Source organism: Microcebus murinus, chromosome 9 (assembly GCF_040939455.1).
Source record: "Microcebus murinus isolate Inina chromosome 9, M.murinus_Inina_mat1.0, whole genome shotgun sequence".
In the NCBI taxonomy this organism is placed as follows: Eukaryota; Metazoa; Chordata; class Mammalia; order Primates; family Cheirogaleidae; genus Microcebus; species Microcebus murinus.
Window position 1 is genome coordinate 80,872,855 of NC_134112.1, and position 20,475 is coordinate 80,893,329.

Genomic DNA, 20,475 nt, shown 5'->3' on the forward strand with positions numbered 1-20,475 from the left:
GGGTTTGTGATGGAGGGGGAGCTGAAATCCTGGATTAAGCATGCCCAGAAGAAATACATATATGACAATGTTGAAAACCAGTGGCAGGAGCTTGATGTGAATCAAGATGGCTTAATCTCCTAGGATGAGTACAGAATCGGGAGTTATGGCATTCACCTGGGTAAGGGGCAAAATGTCAGCCCGACAGGACCATGGTCTTGAGTCAAAGAAACAAATGGGTCACACAGTAAGGGAAAGGAAGACATTGTGCTCATATTACATAGTCAATGCTGAGCTGATTTCCCTTGTTCTGTTCATTTTAAATTTGTATATTATGTGTTTTTTAATTTGTTTAATTTTGGCTTTCTGAAGGCTGGCATCTTAACATCTTTAGCATTTCAAATGTATTTTGCCATTTTTTCTTTCTGTCATCCCTTATAGAGATAATTTTTGGAATAGATTCATTTAAAAGGCTGCAGTTTTTCCAACAATGCAAAGTAAGAGGCTTTGAGATGTCTCTTTTTTTAATATATATATCATTTTATTTATTTATTTATTTAGAGACAGAGTCTCGCTTTGTTGCCCAGGCTAGAGTGAGCGCCATGGCGTCAGCCTAGCTCACAGCAACCTCAAACTCCTGGGCTTAAGCAATCCTCCTGCCTCAGCCTCCCGAGTAGCTGGGACTATAGGCATGTGCCACCATGCCCGGCTAATTTTTTCTATATATATATTAGTTGGCCAATTAATTTCTATTAGTAGAGATGGGGTCTCGCTCTTGCTCAGGCTGGTTTCGAACTCCTGATCTCGAGCTATCCGCCGGCCTCGGCCTCCCAGAGTGCTAGGATTACAGGCGTGAGCCACCGCGCCCAGCTGAGATGTCTCTTGATGTGGTCCCATTAAAGTGTTGGACCTAAAATACAAATCAAATTAGATTTCTTTATAACTAGTGAAAATAGGAGGAAAATTACTGTCTTTCCTTAATAAAACAAAATTAAAATAAAATAGCTTTCCTTGATAAAATTTAACTATTTCATCATGTCTGCTTACTGAAGAAATGAAAATTCCAATTTGAGCTGGGTACAGTGGCTCAGCCTGTAATCCTAGCACTCTGGGAGGCTGAGGCGGGCGGATCGCTCAAGGTCAGGAGTTCAACACCAGCCTGAGCAAGAGCGAGACCCTGTCTCTACTATAAAAATAGAAAGCAATTAATTGGCCAACTAAAAATATATAGAAAAAATTAGTCAGGCATAGTGGTGCATACCTGTAGTCCCAGCTACTCGGGAGGCTAAGGCAGAAGGATTGCTTGAGCCCAGGAGTTTGAGGTTGCTGTAAGCTAGGCTGACGCCACAGCACTTTACCCCGGGAAACAGAGTGAGACTCTGTCTCAAAAAAAAAAAAAAAAAAAAAAAATTCCAATTTGTTTTCTCTGGGCCATGAGTTTATCAGCCCGCTTTGCAATTGCTTCAAGGCAAATGTTACTTTGACTGCTTTCTGTTGATTTGATAGCTTGTATGCTTGGGCCACCTGTTTGTAATTTTCTTTTACTTACTATACTTTCCTGCTTCTGAATACTAGGTGGTGATCTTACTGAGTTGATGACCTAGAGTGTTAGTGAGATTCCTCTATTGTACATGGTTACAATTTGAGATAAGAATGTATAAATGGCATTTTTAGTCTGGAAATTGGGCAAATTTCTGGGTTAAAGCAGGCATTCTCCACCACTGACTGATAGTGAGTGTATAAATGGTCTGTTTCCCCACTAGATAGCCAGCTGTCTCTGTTAATTACTGGACTGAATGCATTTCTGGTGAAGAGACTTTTATTTTTGTGTCAGGCTTGTTCTCATTCCTAAGACTAAAGTGGCTATCTCTCTCAATGCTTGACACTTAGCCAGGAACCAAACATATCCTTCACTCAATTAAGAACACATGTATTAAAAAGTCAGCACAGATGGAGAGGCATCCTGCTCTTTGGCTGAGACCCAATACCTTCCTGATTTATTTGGAATTAATTATAAATATAAAGCAAAAGGTAGGCTATTGATAATCTAAACAAAATAATGTGTTAATAAATCTGAGCTCAGACCTATTCACTCACTTGCTGCCCAGAGTGATTCTTCAACTCTGTATGATTATGTGCATAAAAATCTGTTGAGAGCTCTGTTGCCTCACAGGGCAGATGATTCAGTGTAATGGGTATTTCTACTGCCTGAGACTACGCATAAGCTGAAGCACTGGCTGGAGAAGCAATGTCTTTATAAGGCATCTTTCTTTGGAGGCATGCGGGTGAAGAGAGCTCAGGGGGTAGTGAGTTGGCTTAGAGAAGTGCAGGGCAGTTTTTATGAGAGTGTGTTCTTGATTCAGTTCTGAGTTCAGGTATAAATCTTCATAGCTCTTAGTTAAAGTCTATCTCCATGAATCTACTATCCACAAGAAGAATGTTAACACTGTCTCTGCCACAAGTAAAATACAAAATACTAAGATCCACCTTGCGTATAGCCAAACTAGATCAGTAACCTACCCAAAGCTGTGTACTGGCCAGCTAAGGCCAAAACTAGTGCTTAGGCCAGATACAGTACTCTGAGCAGGGCGTATAAGTTTTGTCATTAAAAATAAAGTTTTGCATTTCCTTTTTCCATCATTATATATGTGCATGTTGCTCTTAGGTTACTTGATTCTAGTCACTATTTTATCCCCAAGGAGAAGAAGAGCGCTCTTAGCTAAGAATCTAGTCTTAAAATATAAGTTGTCGTCTGTTATCTTTCTTATTAATGTTACATAGTTGTTAATGAAACTTTGTATTTGTTTAGAAGAGATTAGTATCTGAGAAAGGTGGTATTTTCCTTAAGTTCTCCATCTTTAACCTATTGTGGCTTTGAACATATATATGTAGGGTCCCAAAGCCTTATGACTAAATAAACTATCTTACTGAATTTTTGACACTCAACAAAGAATGAAGTTTCAACTGTCTTCAAGCCCAACTCTCCAAATAGAGCAATAGTTTTTGGTTTTGTTTAAGCTTAAAGACTGACTTGCAGTATCAAAGGTCAGCAGTGCAGCATTATTGTTAAAAGGGCCCTGTGGGTCTTTTTGTAAACCTAGTGTTGGATCTTCTTTATTTAATCAATATGTTGCAGAACAATAATTTCTTACCTTTAATGTGATGTCTTTTACTTTTTAAAATATCTCATATCTATTATCTTACTGGGTTTACACAGCAACTCAGATTGAAAAGGATTTTTTTTTTTTTTTTTTTTTTTTGAGACAGAGTCTCACTCTGTTACCCGGGCTAGAGTGCCGTGGCATCAGCCTAGCTCACAGCAACCTCAAACTCCTGGGCTCAAGCGATCCTTCTGCCTCAGCCTCCCGAGCAGCTGGGACTACAGGCATGCGCCACCATGCCCGGCTAATTTTTTTCTATATATTTTTAGTTGGCCAATTAATTTGTTTCTATTTTTAGTAGAGATGGGATCTCCCTCTTGCTCAGGCTGGTCTCAAACTCCTGACCTTGAGCGATCCTCCCACCTCGGCCTCCTAGAGTGCTAGGATTACAGGTGTAAGCCACCACGCCTGGCCTGAAAAAGTTTTTTTATTCCTTCTCTGCATATAACTCCTGCAAATTTTTTTCAGCTTAAAGAAACTAAATTTTAGCCAGATGCAGTGGCTCAGACCTGTGATTCTAGCACTTTGAGAGGCTGAGGCAGGAAGATGGCTTGAGGCCAGGGGTTGGAGACCAGCCTGAGCAATAGTGAGACCCTGTCTCTAAAAAACTGTAAAAATTAGCTGGGCATAGTGGTACACTCCTGTAGTCTCAGCTACTTGGGAGGTTGAGGAAGGAGGATTGCTTAAGCCCAGGTGTTTGAGGTTGCAGTGAGCTATGATGATGTCACTTCACTCTAGCCCAGGAAACAGATTAAGACCTGTCTCAAAAAAACAAACAAAAAACCTAAATTTCATTTTTCTAGATTCTTAGAGACTAGATAACTGCTACTTGTGCAGTTCACCATTGTAGCAGATGGGTAGGTCTAAATTCAATTTGGTTGTAATACAATGGGTTGGGGTTTTTTTGGTTGGTTTTTTTGTTGTTGTTGTTTTGGTAACAGCTTTTTCAAGTTATTGACAGACAATGAACTGTACATATTTAAGTGTAGGATTGATGAGTTTTGACATGTATACACCAAGAAACCACCACTGTAGTCAAGATAACAAACACCATTATCCATCACTCCCCAAAATTTCCTCATGTCCCTTCTCACCCTCCCCAAATCTGTCTCTGTAGGCAACCACTGATCTACTTTCTGTAATTCTAGATTAGTTTGCATTTTCTAGTATTTTACATAAATGGAGGATGAACAATACCTGTAACTCCTGGTATATTTCTCAGATGACTGAAAAAACCCAAAGTGTGACCTTTCAAAGTGATGATATTCTGTTGCTTGAATCCAAATGTCCTTAATATGGGACACTTTGGTATCTTTCTAATCTTTCTGAATGTTTAATAAAAATAGCAATAACTGACATTTCCAGCCAACTATGTGCCAGGCATTGTTCTAAGAACAGGTTTATTTTCTCATTTAAACCTCAGAACAATCCTATGAGGCAGGTACCATTATTATCTCCATTTTACAGATAAGGAGACTGAAGCACAATTAAGTTACTTGTCCAAGGCTACACAGCTAGAAAATGGTAGAGTTCAAACACAGGCTTTAGAGCCACCACTGCCTCCCAGATATAACTAAGAAATTCAAACCTTGTAGTAGTCTTAACACCAATAATAATGAATCATTAAATACTGAGTTATAATAGTACCGAAGCCAGAGTTCCATATTGAATGGCAAATATTTACGCCGAACTTGGACCTGATTCTAAGGGCTGATTACTGGAGCTTTAGCCCAAAACTAAGTGTCTTCATACTGCTTCAATTTTACCTGTGTAATCAATAATTACTTCTTTGGTACAGCTTTTTTCTGGGCAAAAAAAAAAAAAAAAAAAAAAAGAATTATTTCTTCATTGCTTGGTTTATTTTTATTGGGAATTGATTCCCCACCCCACACATTTTCCTGCTTTCTGAAAGCCTTTTAAGATTTGACCTACATTTTTGTTTTCTAGATGACCCTGACCCTGTTGATGAATTCAACTATCAACAGGTGATGGTTAGAGACAAGCGGAGGTTTCAAATGGCAAATAAGGATGGAGACCTCATTGCCACAAAGGAGGAGTTCACAGCTTTCCTACACCCCGAGGAGTATGACTACATGAAAGATGTAATAGTGCAGGTGGGTGGGATCCAGGATTCTAACAGGAACACAGTTTCTCTTTTTGTGGCTTATGCCATCTTTGCTCTGTAGCCATTCCTGTATATTTTGGAAGATGGCTTGATATACAAGTACTGGTCAGATTCATAGTCCAAGTCTGTCACCATTTTTCTGTGACCTTGATCAGGTCATTTTTCTTAGGCGCCTTAGGCTTTCTTTTTAGCACAATAATACTTTCCATCAGGTAATGTATTTTGCCATTTCATTAGTGGCTTCATATTATTAGAGAAGGGGGAAATCTTATTTTTTTTAAATATCCCAATGACCAGTGGTCAGACACTGAGTAGTAATAACGGTGAGACTGAAGAATTCCACAGAAGGCAGTTATTGATAACATAGACCAGGGGTCCTCAAACTTTTTAAACAGGGGGCCAGTTCACTGGCCTTCAGACCGTCGGAGGGCTGGATTATAGTTTAAAAAAAACTATGAACAAATTCCTATGCACACTGCACATATCTTATTTTGAAGTAAAAAAACAAACGGGCAAAAACACCCACATGTGGCCTGCGGGCTGTAGTTTGAGGACGCCTGACATAGACCATCTATAGCTATAGACATAATCACTGGTTGTATCTCCTATCTGTATGACTTCAGCATGACTAAAGCCTCCAGGTAGTTCAACGTTAAGCAATGTTAGTGTTAATCCTCATAGTTATTTTAGGTTGAAGCATAAGAAATTGCTAATGTTTTACCATTTTTCCAAGCTAGAAAAACATCAATTTCCTATGGTTTTCACCATCTAGACATATACATATGTGTGTATGTACTTTTTTAAATGAATGATAAATGTTTGCCTAAACCAGATACCATACACTCTTCTGGCAAATTCACTCAGAGACTAATAGTCTCTTCTTATTCTTTGCTGTTTAGGAAACAATGGAGGATATAGATAAGAATTCTGATGGTTTCATCGATCTAGAAGAGTATATTGGTAAGTCTCTGTTTCTGTGTTTTTCTTAAAAGGAGCTGAGAAGCTTTGGAAGATGTATTTACCATAGAAACAATTTTCCCCATGGTCAACTTTCACCAGATCATTAAGCCAGACCAGTGTGATGAATAGTGGGTCTTGATAAAGTATCTGTAGTAGCACTGTCCAGTCAAAATATAAATGTAGGCTGGGCATGGCGTCTCAAGCCTGTAATCCTAGCAGTCTGGGAGGCTGAGGCAGGAGGATTGCTTGAGCTCAAGAGTTCGAGACCAGCCTGAGCAAGAGCGAGACCCCCGTCTCTACAAAAAATAAAAATAAATTAGGCAAAACAGCTACAAATAGAAAAAATTAGCCAGGCATGGTGGCATGTGCCTGTAGTTCCAGCTACCCAGGAGGCTGAGGCAGGAGGATTGCTTAAGCCCAGGAGTTCCAGGTTGCTGTGAGCTAGGCAGACGCCACAGCACTCTAGCCTAGGCAAGAGAGTGAGACTGTGTCTCATAAATAAATAAATAAATAAACGTTAAAAAATATATATATATATATATGTGAGCCATATATATAATTTTAATTCTAATAGCCACATTAAGTAAAAAGAAACTAATTAATTTCAATAATATAAGTTACTTAGCCTAATATTGTAAAATACTGTACTTTCCACTTACCAATATAAACTGTTGAGTTTTTAAAATACTTATACCACATCCCAGTTGAGTGCACCACATTTCAAGTGCTCAGTAAATAGTTTCAGAAAGCCAATTTGTTTTTAGACCTGATAGTTACCTGAAGTATTTATTTAAAGCCTGAATGAGAGAGTTAAGCCCTACCTCTATCACTGGTCATTAAACTGCATCGAACAAGTCACTCCTTGATGTAGTTTAATCAGACTTGTTATTTATATTCTAGAGTTATTCCAATTGAATTACTCTTGAATATTTACCACTCTTCTAAGGCTCAATGATATACTTGAGCTTTTTAGAGAAGGAAGAGCAATGGAAGATAGGATTTTTTTTTTTTTTTTTTTTTTTTAGTGGAGTTCGTCAGGACAATTAATAAATGCCTGGGTGCATTTACTGAGCCCAGGTTGCCATTAATGGAATTTTCTACTTTTAAATATTCGATCTTTTCATTCTTGGCTTTTGCCATTTTATCACCATTTCTGAAGCCAGAGAATTCATTTGAACCTCCTGAGAAGAAGAATTAAGTTTTATAACTGTTAAGTACTGCCACTTATTAAGCATTGAGGCCAGATAAGGAGATATTTCTGTCTCTCTCCACATCATGTAGATTCAAGGGCAGAAGAATTATGTTTTGCAACCAAAACTATGGGAGTAGGGTGTGAGGAGAGAGAGAGAGAGAGGTACTTTCTTTTGCAAGTCAGTGACTAAAGCACACACTTTTACAGCTGGGGTACTGGGCTTTGGAAACCTAAAATTCTCCCTAACAGTACTTTCTAGTTTCTAGGGATGTGCCAGTTTCTACCCTGTTGAAAGAGATCATAAAGAAACAAAAGATCTTTGCTTTTAAATGCAGCATTAGTAAGAAGCACCCAGAGTTATGCTGTTTAATTCTTTTTATTTTTAAAATTTATTAGAGGGCATTGTAAACCCACACATAATGAATTTCCACATACTTGTGCCCAGCCTCACTTAACCATCAGCCCACAGTCAGTCCTTTCTCAGCCACATGTCCTTGTCTCCTTTCTTACTTTGAAGTAAATCTCAATCATCATCTCATTTCATCTGTAAACATTTTGTTATATATCTCTAGGATACATACGTATTTCTAAAAAAATAATTTTAACCAAAAAAATTAATAATTCCTTAATATCATCAAATAGACTGAATCTTTTTTAAATGGAAATTTACATAATATTGCTTTTTTTAATCTTTACTCATCTATCTTTAAAGTACATTATAGTGTATGGTCTAGCTTCTTTAAAAACTATGTCTTTTAAGAATACATCAATTTCCTTTCTAATATAGAACTTTCCAGTCTGTGTGCTGTGAACAGGTCTCCTTGACACTCAGGACAGTGAGGACAGAGCCCTAGCCCAGTGGACCATACAAATACTACATTTTCTGGAAGTGCTGTATATAGCATGGGGAAAAAATTGGCAAATCCTACGCTGAGGAACATTCTCTGCCTTGAGTTTAAGACAGAGGGAGTACTTCTATCCTTAACCCTCAAGTTCAGGAAAATGACAGTACCAACTAAATAACTACCTTGGCTTAGAACTGCTAGGAAGTATTTAGACTTCTGTTGGGTGTGTTCCTACACCTTCCATGCAATGCAGGTACACTTATACGTATTATAATTCAGGAGTCTCCAGACTTGTTCATTCACAGAACTCCTAAAAACATTTTGACAGTATTCCTTTACATGTTTTAAAGTTGGCATCTAAAATATTTTATTAGAAGTTTTAAAAAATGTAAAGAATAATTTGTTGGTTGTAATATTGACATTTTAAAGTACCTCAGTCCTGAACTAAATCTATAAAATTTAAACACCATAGCAACTTCTTATCTACTGTTTTCATATGAATAATATGAACAAACCAACTTTAAAAAGATAGTAAGGAAATTCAAATTTGGACTGGCTATTAGATAATACTAAGAAATTGATTTTGTAAAATATGATAATGGCATTATGGCTGTATAAGAAAATGCCCATAATTTTTAGAGATACATTCTAAAACATATAAGGGTGAAGTGATGTCTGAGATTTGTCTTAAATCATTCAGCGAAAATAAAAAGGAAATAAAATGGAAATCTAAAGCATGTATGACAAAAGCTTGATATTGTTTGGGTTTTGTGATAGATAAATAAGAGTTGTTTGGACTCTTTCTACTTTGGTTTATGTTTGAAAGTTTTCATAATAAAAAAATGATAATATAAGTAGAATGTTTATCATTATGCCTAGAATATAGCAAGCACTTAATAAATGTTAGCAATTATTTTTCTATTTCATAATAATTTAAAAGGAAGTGGTTCTTCAGTACTATATTTTAATATAGCATAGTGTTTGGTTTGCAACAATGTGGCCATTGCTTAATTGCATTTGTTTTTTGTTTAATTTCATAGGTATTTGGGAATATTTACTACTTATCAGTCACAAGATGGACAATAAGTAGTATTTTATCTTGAAAGCTTTAAATCACCTTAGCATACTTATTTGCAAGAACATTGTGTATGTAAATTGAAATATGAGAGTAATTGTTTTCTGTGATAAAGCTCTTAAGTGTTTTTAAAGAGTCTTCTGGGTTAAGTTACAATTATTAATACACAGTTGAACAAAACATTGCAAACATTTTGTTTATATTATTAAACAGAAATGTATCTCTCTGATAACTTTTTTTCTAAGTAGTTTTTTATCCATGGATGACAATTACTTATCACTAGAGTGAAACAGGGTTCACCAATTCCTAGTTTTCATATTTTTAAAGGAAGTGCTTAAGAGACCTTGTTTACATAAATTTATAAATAAGTTGATAATAATGAAAGATTTGTTATAACCACACTTAGTTCTTTGAACTTCTTTTGAGTTATATGCCAAAAGTCATGTGATCTATCATCAATTATTTTTAATCTCTTAGCTAAAATTCAATTAGGCCCTCTTTCAGTTTTTCAAAAAGCAAAGAATTGGAAACCTCTTGACATCCAAAAGAATTTTTTACTCATTTTTTTCAGACATCTATTCCTTGAAACCAACACTAAAATTTCTAATTGTCTCTTTTTTGTCATCTTGAGGCTTTTTACACTCTAGTAAGTTTGAAGATGGGTGAGAATATGCCTTTCTCTTATAAAGTGGGAAAGGGCAATTGTGAAAGGGGAGACGGGAAAGAAGGCTTGATGGCCAGGGATACGTTCTTAAACTGATAAATTTTTAGGAAAAACTGTGGAATTGAGGATCTGGAATTTGATTCTCTTGTGACCAGCCTTTCCCAGTGTACTCCTTGACAATGTTCTTGTTTCCCCGGGGGTATAGTTACCCCAGTGAAGGCCACTGGTATAACGTACTTTATGCAGTAATTGGTTGGTGGACAGCTTTGCCTTATAGCACATACTTTTCAAGCTTCCTTGAGAATTTAAAATGGTACCTTTCTGAAAACCAGTGGTCCAGTTTAATTAGCTACCTTGGGGTGAAATAAAATGTAGGGAACAACTAATCTTTTTCTTGATGCTAGTCTTTTCTTATTCCAGTGGAGTAAAAAAACCCATTAGTAGTATTTTTGTTTTGTTTTGGTTTTGGTTTTGGTTTTTTTGAGCCAGTGTTTTGCTGAGTTACCCAGGCTTGAGTGCAGTGATATGATCATAGCTCTCTGCAGCTTGAGCTCCTGGGCTCAAATGATCCTCCTGTCTCACCCTCCCAAACAACTGGGACTATAGGCACATGCCACTACACCTGGCTAATTAAATTTTTTTATTTTTAGAGACAAGGTCTTGCTATGTTGCACAGGCTGGTCTTGAACTCCTGGCCTCAAGCAATCCTACTACCTCGGCCTCCCACAGTGCTGGGATTACATGTGTGAGCTGCTTCACCTAGCCTATTTCTGCATTTTTTTTTTAAGGTGTAAGGACTCTCTTTGTTCTCGTGTCACTCAAAGTCAACATCTGGAAATATTCTTGTTACAAGTTCAGAAATTAAGCCTTGGGAAAATACCTTGCTTTCTGAGATCTCTCTGGCCTAAAATACCCATTTAACTGATATTAGGTTCCAAACAGATGGATGAGGAAGAAGGGTTAGGTCAGATTAGCACAAGGCAATCTTTGGAAAAAGACAAACTCTTTTTTTGTGTGTATGTCTGTATACCCAGGTGACATGTACAGCCATAATGGAAAAGCTGATGAGCCAGAGTGGGTAAAGACAGAGCGAGAGCAGTTTGTTGAGTTTCGAGATAAGAACCATGATGGGAAGATGGACAAGGAAGAGACCAAAGACTGGATCCTCCCCTCAGACTATGATCATGCAGAGGCAGAAGCCAGGCACTTGGTCTATGAATCAGACCAAAACAAGGTAAGTCTGGCCATGCCTGAACAATCTAGCCTTGATAGAAGTCTGTTTCTAGAGGATTGTCTTTAAAATGTTAAAGTACTTAGAACATTTAAGGCCTTAATTAATCTAAATCAGTAAGGGTCGATATTTGGCAGTTGATTAGAGACAGGATCTCTCTCTCTGTCGCTTAGGCTGAGGTGCAGTGGTTTGATTATAGCTCACTGTAAGCTTGAACTCCTGGGCTCAAGTGATTCCCCCAAGTAGCTAGGAGTGCAGGCACATGCCACCATGCCTGGCCAATTTTTTTATTTTTTATAGAGATTGGGTCTAGATTTGTTGCCCAGGCTGGTCTCAAGTGATCCTCCTGTCTCTGCCTCTCAAAGTGCTAATATTGTCGCCGAGAGCCACTGTGCCTGGCCTTAATCTCATTTTAGAAATCCCTTTGCCTAGTGCTCATAGCATGGGAGGAACTTGGGCTTCAGAAAAGAGTGTCTTTATGTAGCCTGTGCCCAGCATGCATACTCTGTTATCTTTGGAAATAGGAAATTTTGCTATTTTTTTTTATTTGTTATTTCTTTTGTTCTTTTACCTATTACAGGCTCATTCTGCCTACTCAAAGCTGGTTATTTTCTTCTGAAATCAAATATATATTTTTAAATTAGATTTGCAGTAGGTTGTAAATCAGCTTTTCTCTGGAGTCTGTTAAAATTGTCCTTGATCAATTATCTGAGACAATTTGTTCATTAAGAGTGGTATTATCAGCCAGGCATGGTGTCTCATGCCTGTAATCCTAGCACTTTGGGAGTTCAAGGTGGAAGGATTCCTTGGTCCTAAGAGTTTTGAGGTTGCAGTGAGCTATGATGATGCCACTGTACTCTAGCCCTAGCAACAGCGGTGAGACCCTGTCTCAAAAAGAAAAGAGAAAGTAATATTATCACTAAGCCCTGTCACCTTTTGTAGAGATTTGAATGTTGTGCTTATAGTAAGCTGAGAATCAATCTGAAGGTAGGGATTTTTAGTATTCTGAACATTCTTCTATCTAGGCCAATCTTAATTTCACATACAGTTTCTTTTCTTAGAGCCTTTTTAGCATTGATCTGTTTTCTGTTCTTGCTTGGAGTCACTTCAATAGCCAGGTACTGTGTCCTGAAATATGTGAGAAAAGGAAACTTACATAGTCATCCCTTAGGGAGTCAAGATAGTCTTTGAGATGAATGTCTGAGCCTTCATTTGGGGTTGTGTCTGTAACCTCACTGGTGGATAGGGCAGAGTGGAGATGTGGACTAGGCTTGATATCGGCAGCATTTGCTGTTCCTGTTAGAGGATGACTTGATCCATTTGGAAATATTTGTCCAGCTATTATTGACCATCTCTCACCCATGGGTAAGAGATGTCCCATATTTTGATATAAAGGGAGAGTTTTCTCCTCAGGACACAAACCTGTATTTCTAGTATTGAGTTGTTGAGTTGCATTATTTCCATCCTTCCACTTTTAACTTTCTTGATAAAAGAAGTGTATTAATTGCTATTTTCCTCCCTTTTTATAAATTAGGGAGGGGGAGGATAAGGATTGAGTTTACATTTAAATTTAGTAGGAACTAGAATCTTAAATCTTGATTAACCCCTTATTTTTCTTTAGCAGTGTTTCTAATTTTGTGATAAGAAATATATTCTGCTTCAATTCATTGATCTCTCTGATTTCAGGATGGCAAGCTTACCAAGGAGGAGATTGTTGACAAGTATGATTTATTTGTTGGCAGCCAGGCGACAGATTTCGGGGAGGCCCTAGTACGACATGATGAGTTCTGAGCTACAGACAGAGGAACTCACATTTCCTCAAAAGTAATTTATTTTTACAGCTTCTGGTTTCACATGAAATTGTTTGCGCTACTGAGACTGTTATTACAAACTTTTTAAAACGTGAAAAGGCGTAATGAAAACCATCCCGTCCCCATTCCTCCTCCTCTCCGAGGGACTGGAGGAAATCCGTGCTTCTGAGGAACAATTCTAATTAGTACACTTGTGTTTATAGATTTACACTTTGTATTATGTATAACATGGTGTGTTTATTTTTGTATTTGTTCTCTGGTTGGGAGTATAATATGAAGGATCAAGATCCTCAACTCACACTTGTAGGCAAACATTAGCCTTTTACTCTTTCTCAACCCTTATCATACAATTTTTATAATTCTTACTTAACTAATTTTTTAAGCCTGAGATCAATAACAATTGTTCAGGAGAGAGAAAAGGAAAAAAATATATACTCCACAATTTATATTTAGAAAGATAACACTTAATCTTATCTATCAAAAAGTCTGATATTTCACAAGTAGGAGGGGCCACATATTATATTCAGTTGATCATGGGTCCAGCAAACTGATCCTACTGTTATCTGGGTAACTGATCCCTATGATGTAAGAAAGCTTGGCCCAAATTGATTTCATTCCCTGCCCCCCCCCCACCCCAAACACTAGCTGTTTGCTAATTTTATCAAGCACAGCTGCAGTGGGAAGAGTTAGGGCCAGTGTTTTGAAAATCAATCAAGTAGTGAATGTGATCTCTTTACAGAAAGAACTATAGATAGAAACAGCTGGAAAACTAAAGGAAAAATACAAGTGTTTTCTGGGCATATATTTTTTCTGGGTGTGCATCTGTTGAAATGCTCACAAGGTAATTATTTGCCTGTTGAAATCACTGTAAGTGCCCCATCCGGCTCTTCTTCCCCAGGTGTGCCAAGGACTCAATCTTGGTTTCACTATAATTAAAATTCACTCCTTTCCCATCACATCATTGAAAGTGCCTTTAATAAGAGAAATGGTCATTGAATGGGAATTCTCTTAAGAAGCCCTAAGATAAAATAGAAGATTATTTGGACACCTTTTATTAAAGCTTAGAACTTCCCAATATAGTGGAGATTTTTTTTTCTTCCCTTTCTCTTTTGGACAGTAGTTAAATAGCAGTGTTAGTTACAATCTTGGTTGCAGTATTCTTATCTTGTGGGCTGGTTTCCAAAAACCACATGCTGCTGAATTTACCAGGGATCCTCATACCTCAGAATGCAAACCACTTACTACCAGGCCTCTTTTTGTGTCCGCTGGAGAGCTTGAGCTCACACTCAGAGATGAGAGGACCTGCAGAGGGGCTCTTTGGTTTGAGGACCATTGTTCTCCCTTCCTGCCTTTGACCCCATCCCCTCAAGCCCCATATACCTGTTGCCCCTCCCCCCCCCAAAAAAGGTGGTTTATCATGGATCTATAGGTTGCCAAGTCCTTATCAAAGAGAGGGATATAGGGCCAGGCGCGGTGGCTCACGCCTGTAATCCTAGCACTCTGGGAGGCCAAGGTGGGTGGATCACTCAAGGTCAGGAGTTCGAAACCAGCCTGAACCAAGAGCGAGACCCCTGTCTCTACTAAAAAAAAAAAAAAGAAATTTATTGGCCAACTAAAAAATATATAGAAAAAATTAGTCGTGCATGTTGGCGCATGCCTGTAGTCCCAGCTACTCGGAAGCCTGAGGCAAAAGGATTGCTTGAGCCCAGGAGTTGGAGATTGCTGTGAGCTAGGCTGATGCCACGGCACTCACTCTAGCCCGGCAACAGTGAGACTCTGTCTCAAAAAACCAAAGAGAGGGATGTTATAGAAAGAGCTGAAGAAACCACCTTCTGTTCCCACCTCCACTTTACCCATGTTTTATGCAACGCAAACACTGTTCTTTTTGGTTCCTTTCTTACAGATGGATCTCTCTTGAGAGGAATTATGGTATTCCATTTTATAGCCCTCAGGTTACCAAGATAAACTTACGTATATATAACCTTTATTATTTCCTGTATCTTTTTGGGGTAATACATTCAGGTGGCACTGGGTGATTATTATAATCTGAATTTAGGTATATCCTTTGGTCTTCCACAATCATGTTGAGGTTGGCTCCTTGGTATAGTAAAAAGCCAGGTTTCATGTAACTTCTCCTCAGCCTTTGTATTGAGCTCTTGATAGTAGATATACTCTTTTGAAGTTTAACTCCAATATAAAGTGATGGAAATTCTTTGCCTTCCGGATTCCCCATTTTTATTGTTAAGAAAACCAGAGATAATTAATAACGCTATCAGCGCTGGCTTAGTTAGGGTGCATCATGAACTGTGTGGTGAGAGAGCTTCCAAGCTCACTCAGTGCAGAGAGCTCAGGCTTTGTATTAAAATCACTCACTTAGCAAAACTTAATCTGCCAAGATGGCAACTTCAGAATGCTGGGGACTCGGCAGCAAGCATTGTAATTTAATCTCTAGTGATCCCCTTCGGTTATTTTTTTTATTTGTTTAAATCAAGCCTGAGGCTGGTGAACAGTAGCTACACACCCATATTGTGTGTTCTGTGAATGCTAGCTCTCTTGAATTTGGATATTGGTTATTTTTTATAGAGTGTAAACCAAGTTTTATATCCTGCAATGCAAACAGGTACCTATCTGTTTCTAAATAAAACTGTTTACATTCGTTATGGGGGTATGTGTGACCTTCATTCTCTAAAAAATGGAACTCTATCTTAGAATCGTGGGTGCTATAAAATGACACAGAAAAGGAACTCTCCTAGAAGTTCTCTCTCCCAACCCCAGAGAAAAATACTGCCTTCTCCCAAATGGTTACTCTTTCCTCCTGTTTTCTAATATCTTCTAGCATCCTTCTCACTACAGCTCTAACCCTTGTCTATTTCCCTTAGGCTGTATAACTGGAAAGGACCCCAGCTGCTCATTACATAATTATCTCATACCAGACACAAGCCATTCCTGAATGTACACACATTTATCTTGATTTTTATTTCAAAAAGTCTCTTTTGAGGAGTGGAGGAAGAGTATAGAGTATAAGAACAATTTTTTTTGAACATTTTGGTATAGTTTATAAATGGCATTAAGATATACAAATGCATTTTGAGAACATCAAGGGAATTAAACTATTAACTTCAGTAAATACACAGCTTGAGAAATACAGGTTTAGCCAAGTAGGAGGAGGGGGAAAAGGAAGCACCTGGAATAATTTATGCTGGCCCAGGGGCTTGTGGACATGGCTGTTCCTGCCAAAGCTATAGCAATTATTGGCAGAGATAGCATAAAGTTCTCTCAAACTCATATTTGGGGCCTATTAAAGGTTTTTTGTTTCTTTTTTCTTTATATCTCTCCTACTTCTGAGGGTTTTCTTAAGTTCTAATTCAGAGTACATCATCTCAGAATAAAAAAGATGTTACTAAAAAGGAAAGTAATTGTTATCTATACACTGAAAAATCAGCCATACTCCTTTATAGTTGCCTTGTATGTAGAAATTGGTTCTCCAAGTGCTGTGAGTGGTTCCTCTTAGGGGTAGGAACTGAGGATTATTGAAATGATCTTTGGGTGGTCTGAAATAGACCCAGCTGGGAACAGTAGCTTCTAGGCAGAATGGGAATAGTAGTAAAATGAAAAATTGACTACAAATTGCTATCACTTCCTTCCTGTCTTTTTTCTGTGTTATTAGTAGTTTGGTTTCTGACAAAAAGACAGTGAAAACTTGCTTAAATGTAAAATTCTAGTTGTTGTTAACAGGTCAATATGGGCTCCTCATTTGGGGCCAACTTGGCTAGAAGAGAAAGTAGAAATTTCCGTCTTCTGGGAGCTGGATGTGTCAGATTCATCTGTCATGGCCTTCCCACATACCATCTCCATGATGCAAGCTTGGAACTGGAGGGAAAGGCAGAATTGGAGATAACCTTGGCAGGGGAGAAATACGAGGGAAAAGATCTCATTCTTTGTATCCCCAAAGCTCACACATACCCAGGATAGTCCCAGGTGGTTTTGAATGTATCTTTCCCATCCCAAAAACTAGGTAGACTAGTGAGTCTAGAACTACTCACTACTCCTGGGTCTGCAATGATAATCCCCAAACATTCTGGCTGAGTGAGGCCTCACTGTTGGGAAACTTCAAAAACCAGCAGTGCCCCCCACACTGCACCATTACTAGAAGGTGCTCCCAGCTGGGAAGGACTGCTGATTCTTTTTCATCCAGTAGATCTCAAATTACTTCTGAATCTGTCTCTTTGATTGAGGAAACAAAATAACAATTCTGAAAGTAGGGTTTTTTGCCTTAAAAGACTGAGAGATTTATGCATGTGTTGTGGTATCTGTGATTCACACATGCACTTGCAAGCTAGAAGTTGGAAGGGAAAGAATTAAGACTTCGTGAAATGCAGGGACTAGAAATGTACAAGAATTATTGATCTATAAGTTTTTCAATAAAATGAAACCTTTTCTCATCCTGCTTTTTGGAGCAGCTCCATTTTTCTGGCTCTAGTTCTATCCTCCCTGGATTCCATTATCTTGATCACATCTTCCTCCTGTGCTTACCCAGGGCTTCCCTTGTCCCACCCCTAGAAACCCTCTGAGTAGAGTCCAGAGTATTCCAAGTTAAAAGTCATTGGCGAGAAAAGAAACAGGGTCTCGTAGGAATATGAGTAGAGAGCTTTACCTGCTTATTCATAAAGCAGTAGATGATAGGATTGTAGACACAAGCACTCTTGGAGAAGAAGGCAGGAATGGTGACAAGCCGTAAATCCAGCCCATGGTTACGGTTGTTGACGATGTACATGGCCAGGGCAGCATAGGGCACATAGCAGAGACAGAAGGATCCCACCATCACCACCACCATGCGGCTCACCTCGCGCTCGGCCTTCTGGGTCGTAGCTGACTCCTGCTGCTGAGCTGCAACCTGGGGCAGAGCGCAGAGAGCACCATGTTCCTCTTCCTGGCCCTTAGCTCCCAGGTGTCCTGATGCTTGTCTGTTGGCGGTAGGGGATCCACTCTAATGCCCCTCTTCCGTCCCAGTTCTGGTCTAATTCCTCTGGCCTTCCTTAATCATTCTCCCTCCTCCCCCTTTCCCTCACTCTTTTAGATGCCCAGATGTCTTATGTTCTAGAGTAGTCTCCCACTCTTCCCTCACCTGCAGCCCCCTGACCCACTTCTCCCTGACTCTCTCAAAAGCCACTCACAGCTCTCAGGGCCTGCAGCAGCTGAGAGTAGGAGAAGCAGATGAGGGAGAGAGGCACGATGAAGCAGAAGAGGAAGAGGAACCAGGTATAGTACTCGCTGCGGTATTTGGTGTCCACGGTGTACCAGTCGGGGCCACAAGAACACTGTAGGCCCTCAGGGATGAACCTGCAAAGGACCAAGGCACTCAGCCATGGGACAAGGACTTGCTTGCTGTGGGCTCTCCACAAGCATTAGTGGAGTGGGAGCTGAGATTCCTGGATCATGTTCTCCACTTAAAACCCAGAGAATGCCAACAGGCTTCGGGCTAGGGAATTTTGTCCTGACCAGCAGAGGCTACAGCAATTCCAACTGCATAGCAAACATGAGCACTCATCTCCCACAGCCCTTTCACCTCACCTATAACTCTCAACTTTTTTAAAAATAGAGATCAAACACTGACATGCCCGAGCTCTCTTTCCACCCACGCCAGCATGAGCTTCTTGCTAAGTCAGCACCACTGCCCTATACTCACCGGCTCCAGCCAAAGAATGGTGGAATGGAGACGCCAATACCGATGGCCCAGGTAGCCAGGACCACCATCAGCGCGTGCCTGGAGCTGAATCGGAAGTTGCCGAAGGGCTTACAGATGACAACATAGCGCTCAAAGGCCAGGAAGGCCAGTGACCAGCCTATCACCAGACCTGTGGCAAAACATGAGGAGAATGGGGTAGACAGAGCCTGGCCAGCCTGGCTGGCAGAGTGCGATTCAGATGGGGTGGAGCAGGCACAAAGACAGGGAGGGTTGCACTGATGTCTGGAGTGTAGTGAAGACTCAAACATCCCACTTTGGTCCAACTTTTAGTTTGGGCTGCTTTGTACCCCAGTATTCAAAAGAGCACCAAACTCCTGTCCCCCAGACTCCTTTGGGGACCCCCTCCAACCCAAAACCCTGCCCCTTTGGAGTAGTGTCCTTTGCCTCCCCCAGCCCCTTCCCCTGCAGTACCTGCTGCACAGCCCAGGAACCCCTCCAGAGCACAAACATGGCGGCCAAAGAGGAAGTATCCTCGACAGCTGGCAATGAAGACGGGGAGGACAGAGAAGATGCAGGAGAGAAAGCCTCCAAAAGACAGATTGACCAGAATGTAGTTGAGTGGCTGCCGCAACTTCTTGTAGCGCAGTGTGGCCACCAGCACCATGACATTGAGTGGTGTCCCTGCAAAGAAGACAAAGCCCATGAAAACTGCCTGGAGATAGAAGGTCCAGACAGGGGCAATGTGGTACTGAGGCCCATCCCACGGCCCCACCGAGGAGAGGTTCTTGAATAGATAAAACTCCTCTTCCCCTGACATCTTACTCATGGGATGCCCCACACCGCCTTGGATTCCTCTTATAGATTTATCCTTCCATCTCCACCCCCCTCCTCTAAAGACACTTGAGCTCTGTGAATGATGGTACTTATCCTAAGTCTCTCAAGGACAAAGAAGTTTGGGATTAGGGATCCCTAATCCCCTACCTAAACCTCCTTTTGTGGTCCCAAAGCCGATTGTGTTCTTCAGAGGATAAAAAAATCAGGATATGCCCGATTTATTACCTTATGGGTAATAAGTTATAAACTCTGCACAAAATATTTTTAAAAAACTATTTTAATGCACCTAAGTATCCAAAAGAAGGCAGAAACTGAAAAGGACTCAACTCTTGAATGAAAGGAACCTCTATACCTAAATGGATTTTTTCCTGAGAGCACTCCCCAGTATAAGTGGCATGGCACAGCTAGAGCTCAAGCAGAAAGCCTCAGTCTTTCTTGGCTTTAAGAGTCAGAGGACAGAGTTTGAGACTTCAGAACACCCGAAAACTAGGTGGAATAAAAGAAGCCACAGACGGGGGGAAGCCTTTAAATATACACATAACCCCCCCTCAAGTTGTAGGCTGACTGCTGACCTATGGATGGAGGAATCTCCAAGAAGCCCAGCAAAAGGCAACAAGTGGAGGTCTGAAAGAGCTTAACAGAGATTTCAATTGTTACCCACTGCAACAGAGAAAGAGTTTGAGTTTGAAAGCCACCACATTAGAAAGGCTGGATAAACACTTAAGGCTTTCCATTTAAAACTCCCAAAGGCCACATGGTATAGCTAAAATCTATAACCCAGGACTAACACTTTTTTCTGAGACTAAGGTCAAAATCAAAGCTGACTCATACTAGCAAAGGATAAAACCAAGCTTCAACAAGTCCAAGGTAATCAACTAGTAATTTAACTTCCTGTTACAATGAAAATCAACT

The 20,475-nt window shown here is 39.7% G+C and overlaps 2 protein-coding genes across 2 annotated transcripts in view; one reads left to right on the forward strand and one right to left on the reverse strand.

Moving 5' to 3' along the window:
* CALU (calumenin) overlaps nucleotides 1-15,701 on the forward strand; it is a 30,913-nt gene extending 15,212 nt beyond the window's left edge. Inside the window, exons 4-7 of the mRNA XM_012789155.3 lie at nucleotides 5,088-5,254; nucleotides 6,165-6,225; nucleotides 11,036-11,235; nucleotides 12,919-15,701. Of these exons, the coding sequence (XP_012644609.1) occupies nucleotides 5,088-5,254; nucleotides 6,165-6,225; nucleotides 11,036-11,235; nucleotides 12,919-13,023 (533 nt within the window). The 3' untranslated portion in view covers nucleotides 13,024-15,701. The remainder of the gene's footprint in view (nucleotides 1-5,087; nucleotides 5,255-6,164; nucleotides 6,226-11,035; nucleotides 11,236-12,918) is intronic.
* Nucleotides 15,702-16,793: 1,092 nt separating this feature from the next.
* OPN1SW (opsin 1, short wave sensitive) lies at nucleotides 16,794-19,557 on the reverse strand. The gene is made up of 5 exons (XM_012789156.2): nucleotides 19,201-19,557; nucleotides 18,730-18,898; nucleotides 18,218-18,383; nucleotides 17,698-17,937; nucleotides 16,794-16,913 (listed from the first exon to the last, which is right to left on the reverse strand). The coding sequence occupies exons 1-5, from the start codon at nucleotides 19,553-19,555 to the stop codon at nucleotides 16,794-16,796; spliced, it is 1,050 nt and encodes a 349-aa protein (XP_012644610.1). The 5' UTR covers nucleotides 19,556-19,557.
* Between the last annotated feature and the right edge of the window lie 918 nt (nucleotides 19,558-20,475).

Excerpts from the sequence above, each read along its gene's own strand:
- OPN1SW (XM_012789156.2), bottom strand. The coding sequence starts at position 19,555 with ATGAGTAAGATGTCAGGGGAAGAGGAGTTTTATCTATTCAAGAACCTC. Across the intron at positions 18,899-19,200 it reads GTTCCTGGGCTGTGCAGCAG|GTCTGGTGATAGGCTGGTCA; the intron begins GTACTGCAGGGG and ends GTTTTGCCACAG. Across the intron at positions 17,938-18,217 it reads TGCTGCAGGCCCTGAGAGCT|GTTGCAGCTCAGCAGCAGGA; the intron begins GTGAGTGGCTTT and ends GCTCTGCCCCAG.